Source organism: Rhopalosiphum padi, chromosome 2 (genome assembly GCF_020882245.1).
Source record: "Rhopalosiphum padi isolate XX-2018 chromosome 2, ASM2088224v1, whole genome shotgun sequence".
In the NCBI taxonomy this organism is placed as follows: domain Eukaryota; kingdom Metazoa; phylum Arthropoda; class Insecta; order Hemiptera; family Aphididae; genus Rhopalosiphum; species Rhopalosiphum padi.
The window spans coordinates 52,301,937-52,319,293 of NC_083598.1; the positions used below are offsets into that span (position 1 = coordinate 52,301,937).

Here is a 17,357-nt window from a genome sequence, read left to right on the forward strand (position 1 = left end):
ATAATAATTAATTTAATAAACAAACCGAATTTATCATTTTATTTTATATGTTCAGTGTTCATATACGTTTTCTAAATAACTAACTTGAATTATAAATTCTGTTTAAAATCAGTTATTATATTAGAAATGAACACTCATTTACTTTATTATATTACATAAAAATGTGGGTTTGTTAAGAGTAGAGCATATATATTTTGTAAGTACAGATTTTACATATTTTATGTATAATTATATTAAATATTCCTTAGAATAATGAGGTACCTAGCACGGGCGCTCTTTGGAGTGTGACAAGACGGGGCAATTGCCCTCGCCTCCCTGGAAAAATAATATTAACTTATAATTTAATAAATATTACCATGATATTATTACCTATAATGACTTATACATCATTAAATAATTTGTTTAACTACATTAGGACGAAATGAAGAAATGTACAGTTCTAATTTACCGATGTCCGATACCGAATAATACATTTAGTTATATTTTATTTTCTATATATTTTTCTGTACTTATTAAAATTTATTTTAATTAACTGTAGTATATCAATACAAATTTTAATTATATAAATAATAGCATATAATTAAATTCGTTTATATTTATATATTGAAATGAACCTTTATTTAGCTTAAATTTGAGATGTTTTTGTGGCTCTCTAAAAATGTTACCTGCAATGGGTGCCCATCCACCATTATAGTGATAAATTAATATCTACAACTATGGTACATATTTAGATTCATTAATTAACTGTATATAATAATTATATAATGAATACTACAAACTTCAAACATATTTAGTTGCTTATTTTTGCTTGACGTGATGAAATATCTAAACCTAATGCAGATACATTTCAAGTATTATGGCTGGACTTGAATAATCGAAAAGCTTTTCATATATTTCCCTATTTTTTAAAGTATATATCACAAATTGAACATAACTTGAATTTTAAAGGTGTAGAAAGTACAAACACTGTTAGATATTAAGAATATAGGTATGTATATATATTTTCTATAGGTAGGTAGTATATTAATATTTGTAATATGATGATGATATAAATATGTTACTATTATTCAAGTATATATACGCCTTTAAATTTGTATTTATGGTAAGTGGTAACAATGATTTACATTTTAAACTAAATATGTAAAATAGTAACTAAATACATAATATTGGCCTAATCCAACATTGTTTTTTAAATTTTCATAACAATAATTAATAACTTATTCGTTTTAATATTAAAACTGATGTATTTCAACGTGAACTATACTTAATGTAAATTTTCTAAGTTGTTTACTTGTAACATAAAGACAATAAATGCGCGTGTGGCGTTTGTTTATTAAAGTTGTTTATACGCACCTGCATTGCATATTTTCAAATAAATGTTAAAACAAGTTTATCACTTAATTAAGTGATTTGTAATACTTTAATGCAGATCATAAGAATACATTTAGGGTAGAAATAAAAACAAAAAACGAGTTTATACAATTAAATATTTTTGCTAAATGTGTCGACTACGGTTGTGAATTATTTGTAGAATGTTGTAAAAACAGGATAATATTATTGGTATGGGCAAATTTATACGACACACGCCTGTATTACCGTATTATGTTGACAACCTTCTCAATACGTGATTATTTTGAAAAATAATGTTTCGTTTTAATTTATTGTTAGTTACTTGATATTAAAAAAGTGGTTCATTTTATAAAAGCGATTTATACATTCTGGTAAGTCCACGGTTGTCTTCTATATATTATTTATATTTACTTTAACGTATTTGGATATTAATTAATTAAATTAAATTTTCAAATGAAACTCTAATTGCTATTAAATAAGTAATTGCTACTTAGATGCCTATACATTCTTAAATACAATTACATTAAGTATATCATATTATTCAATACTTAAATTTTAATTATATATAATAATAATAATATACGCATTATCCATACATATTATATTAACTATTATTACGTATAACATTTTAAGCTTCAAGCTATGTTCTGAGGTTGAAAATACTTAAGTAATTAATTTAAGAATAGATACGTATAAAATATTTTGTTGAATTGTTCGATTCTGGCTTACTTCCACCCTAGATTATTTACTGATTGATGGATTTATAGGTGCTATAAATGTGTGTTATAACTTAATAAGATTTTGTGTAATTTATATATTTATATAGATAATAATATAGACAATATAGTTTAGTTTACCATCATAATATGATATAACCATTATGTAGGCCAAATAAAATAATATTATTTTTTAGTTAACATGCGTGGCATATATTAACAAATTAATTCTTAGTTGTAGTTAACTTCGTTTAAAGTATATTATTATATACTCCTACCGTGCTTCATTACAAAAAATGATTGAGTTTATGTTTAGTTCTTTCTTGGGAGTTTGTATATTTCTAAAGGCCGTGTGAAAATATTTCTTTGGCGCATACTGCAAGGAGCACTATGAGTGGACGTGAAATACCTACTCGCATGCATAAAATGTGACGTACATGAAAGAAACATTTCAAATATTTTTATATGAACCAAGCCTAATGAACAAATTGGAATGGCTGAGATGAGTGGGATTCCATATCTTCGTGTTACCGTGTGTTGCGGCGCCCCAACCAAAACTCCAACATACTTATTGTTATAATAATAATAATACCATATTTGTGGAAATTCTCGCTTATTCCCTTATAATATGAGGAAAATCATATTTTAAATGATGTATATTATAATATTGTTGTGTTATCGTGTAACGGTATACGGTGTATGGGAGAGATGAAAAAAAAATACTATTTGAACAAAACAAAGTATAAAAAATTACCGCGCGCTGTAAAGTTTAGTGTACGTACAAATACTGTGTTATAGGTATACGGGTATGTATCCATGTTGATTTATGGTCATCAGAGGCAGCCGGTGTGTGCCGGGACACGAGGAATGCTCTTTTAAGTCCGGCCCGACTCCGCATTCCTATACTGTATCTGGTCCATCTTACAATTTATTCTTGTTTAGGTTTTTTTCATTCTTTTATTATTACTTTTTTCTTTTTTCTTTATTATTATTTTTTCTACAACGGACTGTTATATTATACGAAAGGTAGTATGATGATAAGACAATTGATATTTTTCGGAAGAAAAAAGTTTGGGCTACCACTTTTTTTCATACGCGTGTCTTTTACACTCAACCGGTTTCTCAGCACTCGTTTGACTTGCGTTGTGTAATAATAATAACTAATATTAATTGACCATCATTAGTCTAAAAGGCTAAGCCGCAACTGTGGATAATTATATTTAATTCAATCAACACGTCTCCAAGATGTCTATAGTTTTGAATTTATGATAGCGAGTAATAATAATTATTAAACTATCTATGGTAAAATAAAATACGATTATATCACAATCTAATATCTAACGTTATTAATGCAAAAATACATTTTAATGTAGATATAAAATATTTTGCGAATCAAAATCTTTAAAATAATAGTATTTTATATATTAATAATTTATGTAGTGAAATTTAATTAAATCAAAAATGTTAAGTTTGTATATTATATTAGTTGATTTAAATACACGTTATGTCATTATCTCTATGTCTATCCATCTATAAAACACAGGCGCAGTTTAGGAGTGTTATCAATGTTATCATTTACCAATTACCATATTATGTGGATAGGCATATTACTATGTTAGTATAATAATAATTGCAGAATTATGTTTCGATTCATTATTCATAAAATACAAAAACTTTGGCGTGGTACCTAACTCATAATACATTTTATCTACATAATTTACAGTATTTTTTGTTTACTTTAACCTTGTCAATTTTATAGGTAACTATACAATTATTTTTAAACCAAAATTATTATTTATATACGAAAAAATGACAATGTAAATTTATAAAAAAATTATTGACGTTGCTATTAAAAAAAAAAATTAACTTGTATTGAGAATACGCATACAGAAATATTTTCAATATTTAATTCTATTAAAACGTTTATTTTAAATACTCCCTTTCACTTTCCGAAAATCCCTTTTAAATCCAGGTACGATATTAAGAAGGCTATCTAGCTGTAATATTTAGTGGTACCACTTGAAGTGAACACTTGTATAATCGAATATTATAGATAATTGTTTCTGTAAATATAATATTATAGCATTTAAATTATGATTTTGTTTAAAGTTGAGAGCGTTGGAAACACACCAGCAAGCATCCACATCTTCGCCAATTGGCGGTGGAGACTCGCCGGCCAACAGATGGACAACAATTGCAGATCATACGGACTCACATCACAGCAGTGTCGGATCCGGAGCATCCAGCGTGGGCCCTGTTGGTGGAATTGCGAGCCCTGCGTCCTCGCCGGCCACAGCCAATAGCGTTTCGGTAGTACACAAGGAAGAGGACACATCCAGAGACGGTAATAATAATTAACTTGTATATAGATTTAAAAGCCATTCAATTCACGGATAATGGGCAGTTTATCGCATAAAAATTAAAAGTTGTTATATAATTATAATAATTTGAATAATAAGATTTTTTGTATTATAAATGCATAAAATAAAATATGTTAGATAGGATTTTAAATCTTAAGTTGGTTGCTTATTTACCATCTATCACATGAAGTCAACAAGAATGTAAAAATAAATGCTTTAAGCTTATATTATATTTTGGTTGTGTGTAGCTATATTTCTTAAAGTTTTCAAGTAGAAAATGTCTTGTTTAAGATAAAATAATTTTAAAAATAATAAGTGCACTGTAAAAATATGTTCACAGTTTAAATCCCTCTATTATATTGGTATTAGATAATGTTTATTGGTTATTAATGACTTCATAAATAAATCTAAAAATTATATGTTTATTCAGTTATTATATCCCGAGAAATCAATCACTATTATTATACTGCATGAGCTGCAGTTTGTATTTTTCATAACTGTTAAAATAATAAAAACTATTATACTCGTATCGTCAAAAAGTTTATATAGATAGATATAGAATGATGTACTTGCCTATGTGTTTACGATTAAACATACCTATTACCTTATGTACAGTTCTGATTCCTCTACGAGTCATGCATATCGATTGTCTTAGCAGTCGCTAATTCACTACTATACATTGCTTTAATACTTATATGTTATATATATATATATATATATATAATAACACCTGCAGCCCCGTTTCATATGGTACATGAAAGTAATATGAGGCTTTCAGTATAGGTGTTGATCAAATGTATAAATAAGCAATACAACGTAATTATATAATATATATATACACGATACACTTGTTAAAGATAACTTTAGTGTCTTATATTATTTTTGACTTTAATCCACATTATATACTTATATATAATATTTTCTTATTATATCTAAAGTTATTTAATATGTATTTGTGAATTTATTATATCATTTCATTCATATAATCAGTCATTCATAGATATACAATTTTTATATAAGTACCTAAAAATAATTTTGCCGTATATTTTAAATAATAGTAAGTTTCGGAATGTTTTGTAATTTTTTTTTAAATACTTACAGCTGTGCAATTCTTAAACAAAGCGTGTGATATATAAATATCCTTAAAATACTTAGAAGCGTTCACAAAAGACAATATTCATCGCCCCAAAGCATCCTCTTCAATTAACGTGCCCAAGGATGCTTTATCCTCGTGATATTGAGATTAATCTGCTTTGTCGTCTTGCAAAATACAGAGGCGTCTTAATAAACATTATTTTATAATATACAACGCATAATTGTGGTACATAAATCGTCCTTTTTCAGAAGTTTTATACCGAATTGTAATTCAGTCCACGGTGACTTAACGAGGTGGTAATGTATTCAAAAGAGGGATAGTTTTAAACTGTTTTTTTCCTTGTTGTTCGCGTCGTTAACGGAATTAAGACGAAAACGGAAAATGAGACATAATGAACAGATTATGATGATGGATTTAAAAAGTTTTATTTTTTTTTTGCTCTCAAAGACTTTTATTTATGTTTTTTGGTGGTTGGTGTTTTTTTTGTAGATGCTCGCACTGAAATGGACGAGGACGAGGACAACGTGCAGGACGATTCTAGAACGCGCGGGGACAGGCGTGTTGCCGCACACGCGCAATACGTGTCAGTAAATTGCGTGGTGTTCACTCACTATACTGGGGACGTCGCCACTGTGGTTGACGAACATTTTTCCAGGGCGTTGAACAGCGATCAAAAACTCAACAACGCCCATCAAACGTCAACCAAAGGTAAATCGCTAAAAAGTTTTGATTTTAATTTTAATTCTTTAAATCAGCACATACTATTTAAATTTTAAAACGTACATAATAATGTAATAAAATACTAATATAGTATCATACTATTCATGCTATAGTTCACAATTAAAATAATTGGTGAATTCAAGGGGAAGTCTATACATATTTAGATCGATTAGTGATCTTTAACCGTAGTTGTGAGAAGACGTACTTATAGGAGAAGTATAATACCGTGATATACCGTCGAAATTTCTTTTTCTCGCTCTCCTCACTCTATATAGTGTATAACATTATTTTCTTTAAGTCTACCGCGCGTTAGATACATGAACCGCCGGCGATGTTGAGAATGACCTTATGACTGAGAATGTGTTTTTGCTTTGGAATGAAAAAACTTAACATATCAGACCACAGCCGTTTTTTCTTTTTTTATACTTCTCTCGAAAAATTGTTCTTCTGTTTCATCCCGTGAGTCGCGGCGACACATTATTTATTGTTATATATACTGACCGCGTGAGAATTGAGCATTATTTTAATAGGTTTTTAATTAGTACAAGAAAACTCTTTCACTTGTAAAACACCTCCTACAGGAATGCGTCTTCCATCGCGAATAAACTGGTTTTCCACGCAACAATCATATACGCGCGCGCGCACACACACGTATGAGCACTGCGTATACAAGCAAATGCGCATGTGAGTGTACATGAAATAACACATGCCAAACTCACATCGACGATACATTACTTATTTTTTTTTACGATATCATTACATATCGTCAAGCTCCGAGGACACTAATCGCGCGTGCTATTTATTGAAGCTAAACATAAAGATGTATCTAGTGGTTCGTACAGTAAAATTTTCAGAAAAACTGAATTGTTACAAATAGGTACTAATATTTATGATTGGTTCATTAAATTAATCAATTTATTATGAAACTCGGCATTACTATTTTAATAATATATATGTAAATATATATATACTATATAGGTACTATATAATTTCAATGATATTTGGTCAATGTCTGTAGTGGCTAAAATATTTACTTTTATTATTACTAATTACAGAGTTTGATAATTTGACGGTTTTATTATTATTTGGTAAAAGTTTGTAATTTTTTTTTTTGCAATTTTTAAAACTGTCAAAAAAATTAATTAATTTTACAGATATTTAAAATATAATCCGATAAAAGTCAGAGCATAATTTAAATATATGTAATTAATTTTGTAATAATTATAGGTACGTTAAAGTAATTGAATGTTTAATGTTTTATTAAGGTAAGTACTTAAAATAATTATTAATGCTGTATAGTGAATTGATTATATACTTCTCTGACAACAAATTATCGCTTTAATGTTTTCTTAACGTATAATATATTTTAGTAATCATCATTTAAATATTTTATTTGTATTGTGTAAACTACTGTGTGTGTATATATATATATATGATATATATTATTTAAACACAAACACGCTGGCAACACACCGCTAAAATTGTTCACTATATAATGTTTTCGTGTATACTTTATACTTTGTTTATCCACAATTGATCAAAAAACACACACTAAAAAACAAGAATTAATGTGATTAACTTAACCTAGGGTCACCTTAAAAATCCTGTTAGAGATACAATCATGATCTGTCGTAAAATGAAAATATATGTCGTAAACCATTAAAAAAAAAAAAAAAAAATTATAAGAAATATTGGAAACAACATTATATTCTTACTGATACAACGTTTAGATTGTAGTATATTGTGTATACCCACTCATTTCGTATTACTTATGTGTTAAACAGAAAAGCAAGTAATAATAATTATTTACAAATTAAATCAATTTTTTATAATTATTTTGTTTAATTATTAAGCTACAATATTGACGTTGAGATTCAATATTATGACTATGTGTTATCTACTTGTACAGGTATTCCTAAATATCTGTAAGATATCTTTATAATAAGAAATTTTAGACCTTAATAATTTTTCTTACAATAATATTTGTACCTATTAATCATTTCTGGCGATAAAAAATTTAAATGTTTAAATTATATCAGTCTATTAATTGTTCTATAAACCCTATCAGTGGAACGTGAAATTACGTGCGGTTTAATTTTTGCTATTATGCCCATGTAAAATATAATTTAAAAATAACCTGACTTACGCTTATTAATTAAAAATATTTATAATATATTTTAAAAGTTCTATTATTAAATTCATATACTAGTAAATAAATTGGATGATTAATGTAACACCGTTTAAATTATAAATAATATAACGTAATTTTTAAATTTTTAAATTAATCATAAATTAATTAGGTATTTGTTGTCACGTTTTTTAAATGTGAGTTCAATTTTTAGATTTATCATATTGTACATATTTAAATTTATTTGATTTACAATAATTGTATGTGCAGTAAAAATGCTTCTATTATTAAATTTATAATGACACGTGGTAAAAAATTGGACCCAATTGATATTTTGGGGTAAGTTATAGTAATTTTCTAAATAACTTTGTAAAACAAAAAATAAATTTTAGATAGTCGGAATATTTACCCACAACTTTCGATAAAACTGTTTTTGTTGTAATTCAAAAATAATTAACCATAGAGGCTTTACATTTTTTAATAAATATTTGTAATAGCTTTTCTTTAGTATTTTTTTGGCTTATGTGGGTATAATTTTTGAATGCAAGTAAATATGTTGATGATAATAATAATAATGTATAATGTTTTTTATCGAAAATTCTAACAGCAGTTTAGAGAATATGGAGATTTATGGTTAATTTTTTTATAAGTGGTCAAAATTACGAGTACCTATTTCCAATTTATTTTAACATCTGAGATTTGAAAATTTTCTCCAAGGTTCCTTATAATAATGAGGTATTTAAGCATAAAGTAAAAAAATAAATTTTTATGAGAAATTTAAGTATTTAATTTCGATTTATTTTAGTTATTTTTTTATTATTCAACGAATAACAATTTTATAAAAACCTGAAACTTTCCGCTATTACTTAAATCAACATTTTTATACACAATGAAATGTTCAAAATATACAGACTAATTTTTGAGCTATTTTAAGTGTTTGAAATTTTCTCAATTTTAATACAAAAATATTTACTCGTTTAAAAAGCTTGACTATTCAATACAAAATTCTTCATTAAATGTACTTATACCAATTACCAATACTAAAATATCGAATAAACGAATTGTTTTATTAGCTTTTGATGTTAATAACGAGTAAAAATTAATTATTTCCTAATTTAAAATTACATACAATTTGTATTTAAATAGATATGCTTGAATATGTAATACTTGGTTCTTCAAACAATTTATAACAATCAAAAACACATAGGCATAACCTTTTTTGATAATGACATTTGAAGTTCAATATTTTATGAAATCGGATAATTTAATGAAAAGTAATGGTTTTTTCTTTAACGATTTCAGTTATTATGTTATAATTCAAAAAAAGTTAAATACAGGGCTTTGCACCATTATGTACAATATTATTTTCTATACACAATAAATAATTTTCAAAATATTTCAACTAGTTTTAAGCTGTATATAGTATTGATTCTAGAATATGAACCTATTCTTTATAGCGCACCTACGTCTACGTAGTATAGTCGTATTATATAGAGTATAGACTTATAAATTTATAAATTATAAACAATTATTAATGTATGGTATTATAATCAAACTAAATTTCACATTCATTATCTAAGTAATTTTACTTAATGACGAGATACACTCAAACTATATATTCCATAGAGACTTCCTATTTATTTTATTTTTTTAACTATATAAGTTGACAAATGAACTGATTTAAATTCAAGCGCTAAAAACAATTTAATTAATTATTATTATTACTTTAAGGATATATTATGCATAATATTATAATATTATAGATAATATGTAGTATTCATAGTGGTACATGTATATTAACAATAGGAATACATATTATTTTGTAGTATATATTATGGACGGGATGTCGGGATTACAATATTGATAATTTATATAAAGCTTCATATGAACTATTTGCGTTAAAGATGTACAATCTGTAAGTATATAATGAAGTTTGCTGCGATTAAACAGTTCGCAGAAGTCTAATAATAATATTCTCGAGTTTCAATGAAATATTTGCAAAACCCGCCGCGTTTATAGACCGGTGTCGAAACAACGACGAGGGTTCTTGAAACTTAGTGCTAACGAAAGTTTAATAAACGGAAATTGCGTGCACATACGCTGCGTATATTATTATTACATACAACGTATTCGAATAATTTGTCGGGTACTTGCGTAACTTTTTAGTTATTTATACCGAGAGGATCGGCAACAGGCACATTATTACATACAACTTTAAACACTTATAAGTTATAACTGATCAACTGCTTATTAAACTACTTAAAAAATTGTAAAGATAAAAAATAGTAAAAATATATTTTTGTCGGATACTCGGATATCATAATAATATTATATTTACTATATTTATTACATCTCGTTTTTTTTTTAAATTTTAATTGTATAAAACATTTTGTAACCTTTTAATCCCTCTAAAATTGGTTACACCACTATGCTAACTCATTTTGGGAGCTCAATTATTACGGTTTGTTGCGAGCACTCACAATTTGTGCATGTCGGCAGTAGGGCAAAGAGGCGCGGATTGTTCGGTCCGAAAAGAAGATTTATAATGTAAGTCGGGTGTTCGGGCTGTAACAAATGTGTCGTATTCGGGCTTTCCCACGGGTTCACTGTTTCAGTTATTTATTTTTATCTTCGGCTGCGCTTTGGAAGAGCTATTGTTGTCTTTTTACAGGTGTAGAAGAAGGCATATGCGCGCGCGCAGTTGTGTTGTGTGTGTGTGTGTGTGAGTGTGTGTGTGATCGAGTAGATTTGTAAATTATATTGGACCCGACCAAACCTGTTATACACACACGTTTTATTCGCTTCTTAATTCCTCATTGTTTTTTTTATTTTTTATTATTTTATATATTTTTTACGTACACACGCGCGTATATATTCGTTTGCACTTCTCCGAACGTCTTTTGTCCAAACGCCGACTTCGATCTGTATCTCTTTTTATTTTCCACCACTGTAGTAAATATATACATATACATATATACCTACTCCAAATTCGATTGGGAAACAATAGATCGGATTGGTGGCATTGGCGGTATGAGCACAAACACACACTCGCACATATAAACGACTTATATAAATTACAATATTATACAAGACCCAGGCGTGGAACTTGGTCGACTTTCAACGGTTAATAAGTAATAACACAATATTACATGCTTTGAATAAATATTTTTAAATTCGTTCTGAGAGCAGATTCAAGCTTTTTCACGCGTTAAAAATATGAACCACCCCAGTCCAAACAGTATATTATAAGATTATACGAAATTGTAATCGTATGTTATGCAATACATATACGAGTACTTTATACGATATCATATTATACTGCAATAGCTTAACTGTACCAACGTTTACGGGATTTTTGTTTCTACAGAAATATTTGCACATACAAAATCTTTGAACCTATTTACGTATGTAAGTACAATGACAATCGCATTTTTATACGCACGCCTTGATTAGATAACGACATTTTTAATGAATACCTTATGTACATATATATGTGGTCATGTAATTTATATGATATTTGATGACCGTTTTAAAAATTTCAACATTTCTAATATGTCATCACTTATCATACATCAATTAACGGATAGCCTTAATTGGTATATATATATATATATGCATATTATAATATATAAACTATTATACGATGACTTATAGGTAGATTTACTTCTGTTAAGACACTTATTTTATAATACTACTGTAGTTGATACCCAAAAATGTTTCAGTGTGCTGCTCTCACTACATTGTGCGCTGATCACATTTTATATAATTACATTTTTAATATAACCATGTACACGAGTTCAATAAACCCGTAACGTATGCAACAGTTTACAATGTGAATAGAACAGTTTTAAAGTAATTATTGCATTTTTTAACGATTAAAGCATCATATTGTTTTACCAGTCGACTAATAAAAATAGTTGGGTTTTCTGTGATTATTCGTTTATATCACTTGCAAATCGTTTTCTATCTATAAGACGTACCTGTTAGGTTCACGAATCTTTTCTGCGATTAAATATTGACACGGAACAGCACGTTCGATTTTAAGGTACGTGCAGATAGAAAGCGATTTACAATTTGCGTTTTCCAATTCTTTATTGCTGCATGAACGACAAATACGATTAAATGTAGAATTATAAAATATAGGTAACTATTTCAATTTATCTTTTAACTTTTTTACTGTTTGAACTTAGAAACGCATAATCGCAAATATGTTCTGACAGAACAACGTTTTTTAGTGATATACAAAGAATTACAAAATTTGTTTTCGATAAATTCAGAAGATGTTTAATTATTTTTGTTACAAATTATGTTTATATTTACAATTTTGAAATATATCTACATCGTATACATATAATATACTCCGGAAGAAAATATGTTAATTTTTCTATAGGTCTATAAATACTAATTTATTTCGTATATTTTATTAATTTAAACTTTATAACCTATTAATTACTAAGAAAAGTATATGCTGTGATTTTATTTTAAACTTTGTAAATTTGAATTTATAGGAAAAAAATTATGTGATTGATTAACTTTCAACTTCATACAATTAATATTTAACGATTAATCTTTATCTTAACTAAAATAAAAAATAATAAAGATAAAGATACCAAATACTTTTAATTTAACTTTATTAATTTTTTGAAATAATCAACCAATGTTAACTTTATTTATATCATTAATGACATTAACTTGCATAATCTTAGATAAAATATTTATAATTCATAAATACAACCAACAAATTAATCATGTTTTTTATTTATTTTTTTTCATATTAATATATGTAATATCATGTAATATTTTATAATTTTAGATACTTCCCCAATGTCTTCCAGAAACTTCCCAGCGTCGTTTTGGAACAGTAATTATCACTCACATCACTCCACTAGTCAAGTGTATCATCCCGACACAATGTATCATCATCACGGCACTGCAGGTAACCCCGCAGATCCATGGCAAACACATTACCAACAATATACAGCTGCAGCTGCTCATCACCATCACAGGTAACTTTTGAGATTTTGTCAACACAGGATACGATTTATATTATTGCAGATGAAAACTTATAATCGACAAATAAATTAAATTGTTTAAAATGATATCTATTAGATTGAGTCAAAGCCGCAAAGGTATGATTTGCCCTCTTCTTTCATAAATCACATCCACAGAAATTTAATGTAACTTATAGATATAGACAAAAATAATATTTTGATAAATATAAAAACTCTTTGCATAGATATAGATTAACATGAATCGAGTATAATTTGTTGAAAAATATTTTATAGATTACAGTTTAGAATATTATCATAAGTATGTGATTAATCAGTTAAATCTTGTTGATTTAATAGATAGTAATACATTTTTTTAAACAATTTAATTGTAGAAATTAATCTGATACATACATTTTACTTTCACAATATTATCTATATAATAGAAGTTTGAATTTGATTATACTTACTCAAAGTCAATATAGGTACACCTTATTATAGAAAAACGTGAGTTAAGTTCTGAGATATTTTATAGCTTAGATCAGTCATAATTAAAAAGGGTGACAGTGCCCCTCTGTATGTGTTGTAGTCTTCTGGGGGGCGGTTTAAGACCCAAAGAAATGTCGGAGTGTTGGAACAGACTAAAGAGGCGATACTGATTAAAAAGTATTATATATTTTTAAACTTCAAACTAAAATTAAATACCCACTAGATGTTTAGGTAATTGATTTTACGTCATTCATAGCTCGCATATATATACATTATGTCTTCAAAAACAGGGTCCACTTTATCACTCATTATTCTGTAAATATTTTTCAATTCTGTTTGCGGAACATTAAACTAGACTCATTTAAAATATAAGTTTGAACTCAGATATAAGATATGGCGTTTTTAATTATATATTTGTAATAACTATTGTTTTTAAGATAGGTACACTAGGCACTTAAAAATGTTGGTGATTGAAAAATTTTTGATTCTCAAATTGGGCGGTGGTTAAAATAAGTTTGAGAACCTTTGGTTTAGATCAGAGGTTCCAAAACTTTTTTTCCCTCTAGACCACGTGCCAATTTTTTCAATTTTCATAGACCCCTTAAATTGAATTTGTACAAATTCATCTAGATGTTTTTGTAGCTTACATGGAGCTGCTCACTTGAATAGGGTTTACTATGGAATGCAATTTTTTAAAAATAAAAACGTTTTGAGTTTGTTTTTATTCATACCTTTATTTCTTTAATAATGACAATATTTATTTAATTTTTTTAATAATTTAAACGACAGAAAATGCAAATTAATTTAAATTGCGATACACGTATTTTTGACTTAATAATACTCAGGGCCCCTATTTAGACCTTAGCACCCCCAATTTTTTTTCGTTGACATAGACCCCTCGTAGCTCAGAATGGCCCCAAGGGGTGGATATAGGCCACTTTGGGAATCTTTGGTTTAGATTAAGCATGAGTTGGGTTTACGGTGTTATTTGATAATACTTAAATTGAGTCCACGGAAATACCTTATCTTAATGTTATCTTTGTTATCTTCTATGTCTTCAATCTAGTTATTTTTTTTATATATAATATAATGTTGATTATCTAAATCTATAAACAATTTCTCATAACGTCTACTACAGTATAAATACTTAATCATAATTCATAAGTAATTACTTAATGTATAATAATATTAAAAGTAAATTACACCAAGTAACCTTTTAGTACTCAACCGTGTACTTTTTTCCACAGGGCCGTGCACGAATACCATCACCACCATAACATGGCCGCCCAGTACGGCAGCCTATTACTACCGCCACCGACTTCTAGACTGGCGCCACCGCCACCACCGCCACCTCCACCATCTAGTCACCCACATTCACACCAGTATCACGGCAAAGCTGGTATGGAACCGTGGCCCAACAGCGGTCATCATCCGGCCTTGGACACTGGCACGTCTTACTCACCATATCCTACTGTTCCAGGTAATAATAATAATAATAATAAATAATGTGATAGGTATACCTAATGAATAATGACATAATATTTAGTAGGTACTTATACTTTGTCCAGCGAGAGAACACGCCATGGCCCGAACGAAAGTCCGTATTTTTGTTATCTCCAGATGACACTTTGCTAAGGTGAAACTGGTCTTGATGACATGGTGTCGAGTGGGGATGCGTACAATTGGCGTGTTTTTTTTTTGTTGGACAGAGTATATGATTGATGTGTTTTAATACCGCAATCCCGATATGTATAAAAATTATTACATACCCAAGTGTAATAAGTGTTGAATCGAATTCACGACTATGAAGTCTGTTGTATCATGTCGAGTTAAAAAGTTGAGCTCGGGCGCTCGGCCACAGTGATAATATGTATACAATATTCATATATATATATTATTTTTATAATGTATTTATAATTTATATAATGAATTGATGCACCGATGACATGTTAAAATAAGTATGATTGATATCCTCTGTGGAATTGTCATATACGTATGAAATGATACTATAAAATTTATAGTTAAATGGTGAAAAAAAGTAACGATAGGCGAGAGTGCGAGACAGCTATTTAAAGTTTATATGTCGGAAATAACATTTATACACAAAATTAGTAAACCAAAAATATTCTTTATCCACACGCGTTATACTTAATGTTAGCATTAGGCAACCAAATTTAACAAGGTTGCATTTTGTGAGGGCAACGAACTGAACGGAGATAAATATATTGTATATCTGAATATTAGAAAAATCATTAGGCTCAGTGGTAGGTATACATACTATAATACGTATCATATAGGTATAGGTACTTCGTATGCAAAAATGATACATATACATGATATTATGATACAGTTCCATGTAATAATATATAAGTTGTTGGTAACCATTGCATTGAAATAACAATTATTTAACCGCCATTTATTAAAAAAATTCAACATCTACAATAATAATTTATGAGTCGAACTTCAACCGACAGCAGGTTTGACGTCTCGAAAAAAAGGAACGTATAATCAACTACCATAATTAATGTTTAAAAAAATTATTACAATGTCCATATTACGTACATATGTGTACAAAGATATACCCAAGCATCGATGACCAGAAACAATATAATATTTTTTTCCCGTTTGTCTGAAATCTTACAGGTGTCGAGACCAAAATATATAAATGTGCACAATGCGCATTGCATATATCATATATATATATATATATATAATATATATATGTACAAGTGGTAACAAAGGAGATTGTCGGCATCGTTACTTGTGCGTGTATACACATGTATGTATTTGTAGTGTGCTTCCCAGCCATTATATGTAGAAAATAGAAACGTTTCCCTAATGCCTATATGTATATAGTCGGCAAATGTGTATTTATAAAAATATTATGAAATTTAAAAGACGTCATAAAATATAATATAAACAATAAACGAATAAACATATTATCGTATAAATATATAGGTACATAATATTATAGGAAAAAAAATTGTTTAAGTATTTTATGTATATACCTATAATATAATATATCGTATAGATTATTATTATAGGTATATATATAACTATATAGTCGATGTGTATATAATATCGTAGCCACTGCAGCGGTATAGAACAGAAGGCCGTGACTATATATATATATATATACAGATACAATGGACGATAATTTAGCAATTGCCTTGGTTTCAGTTAAGCCGGAGAACCGATGCGAAAAGAATAATGATAAAGCGTGCGCGTATATAATATTTATATATATATATATATATATGAAAAAACAAGTCAGCTCACGGACTTCAGGTCACGTGACCAACTGCATTGCTGACAACCGATTTGAAACTGCCAGGCACGTCATCATATCGTCCATATAAAGTTAATTGAACTAAAGACCTACATCGCGGTCGCCATCTCTAGACGTATAATAATCTCATTTTGATAAACACGCATACACGCGCGCGATCTCCGCACATTACTGCAACTGCAATCGTCTTGATCCACGGTGGAACGAAATGCACATAGAAA

The 17,357-nt window shown here is 28.2% G+C and overlaps 1 protein-coding gene across 2 annotated transcripts in view; it reads left to right on the plus strand.

Annotated features, from left to right (window-relative positions):
* Positions 1-17,357, plus strand: part of LOC132921598 (protein vestigial) — a 33,055-nt gene that overhangs the window by 5,493 nt on the left and 10,205 nt on the right. For both annotated transcript variants that reach the window (XM_060984703.1, XM_060984704.1), the window contains exons 2-5: positions 4,176-4,410; positions 6,012-6,230; positions 13,184-13,376; positions 15,095-15,327. In XM_060984703.1, coding sequence (XP_060840686.1) covers positions 4,176-4,410; positions 6,012-6,230; positions 13,184-13,376; positions 15,095-15,327 — 880 coding nt within the window. The remainder of the gene's footprint in view (positions 1-4,175; positions 4,411-6,011; positions 6,231-13,183; positions 13,377-15,094; positions 15,328-17,357) is intronic.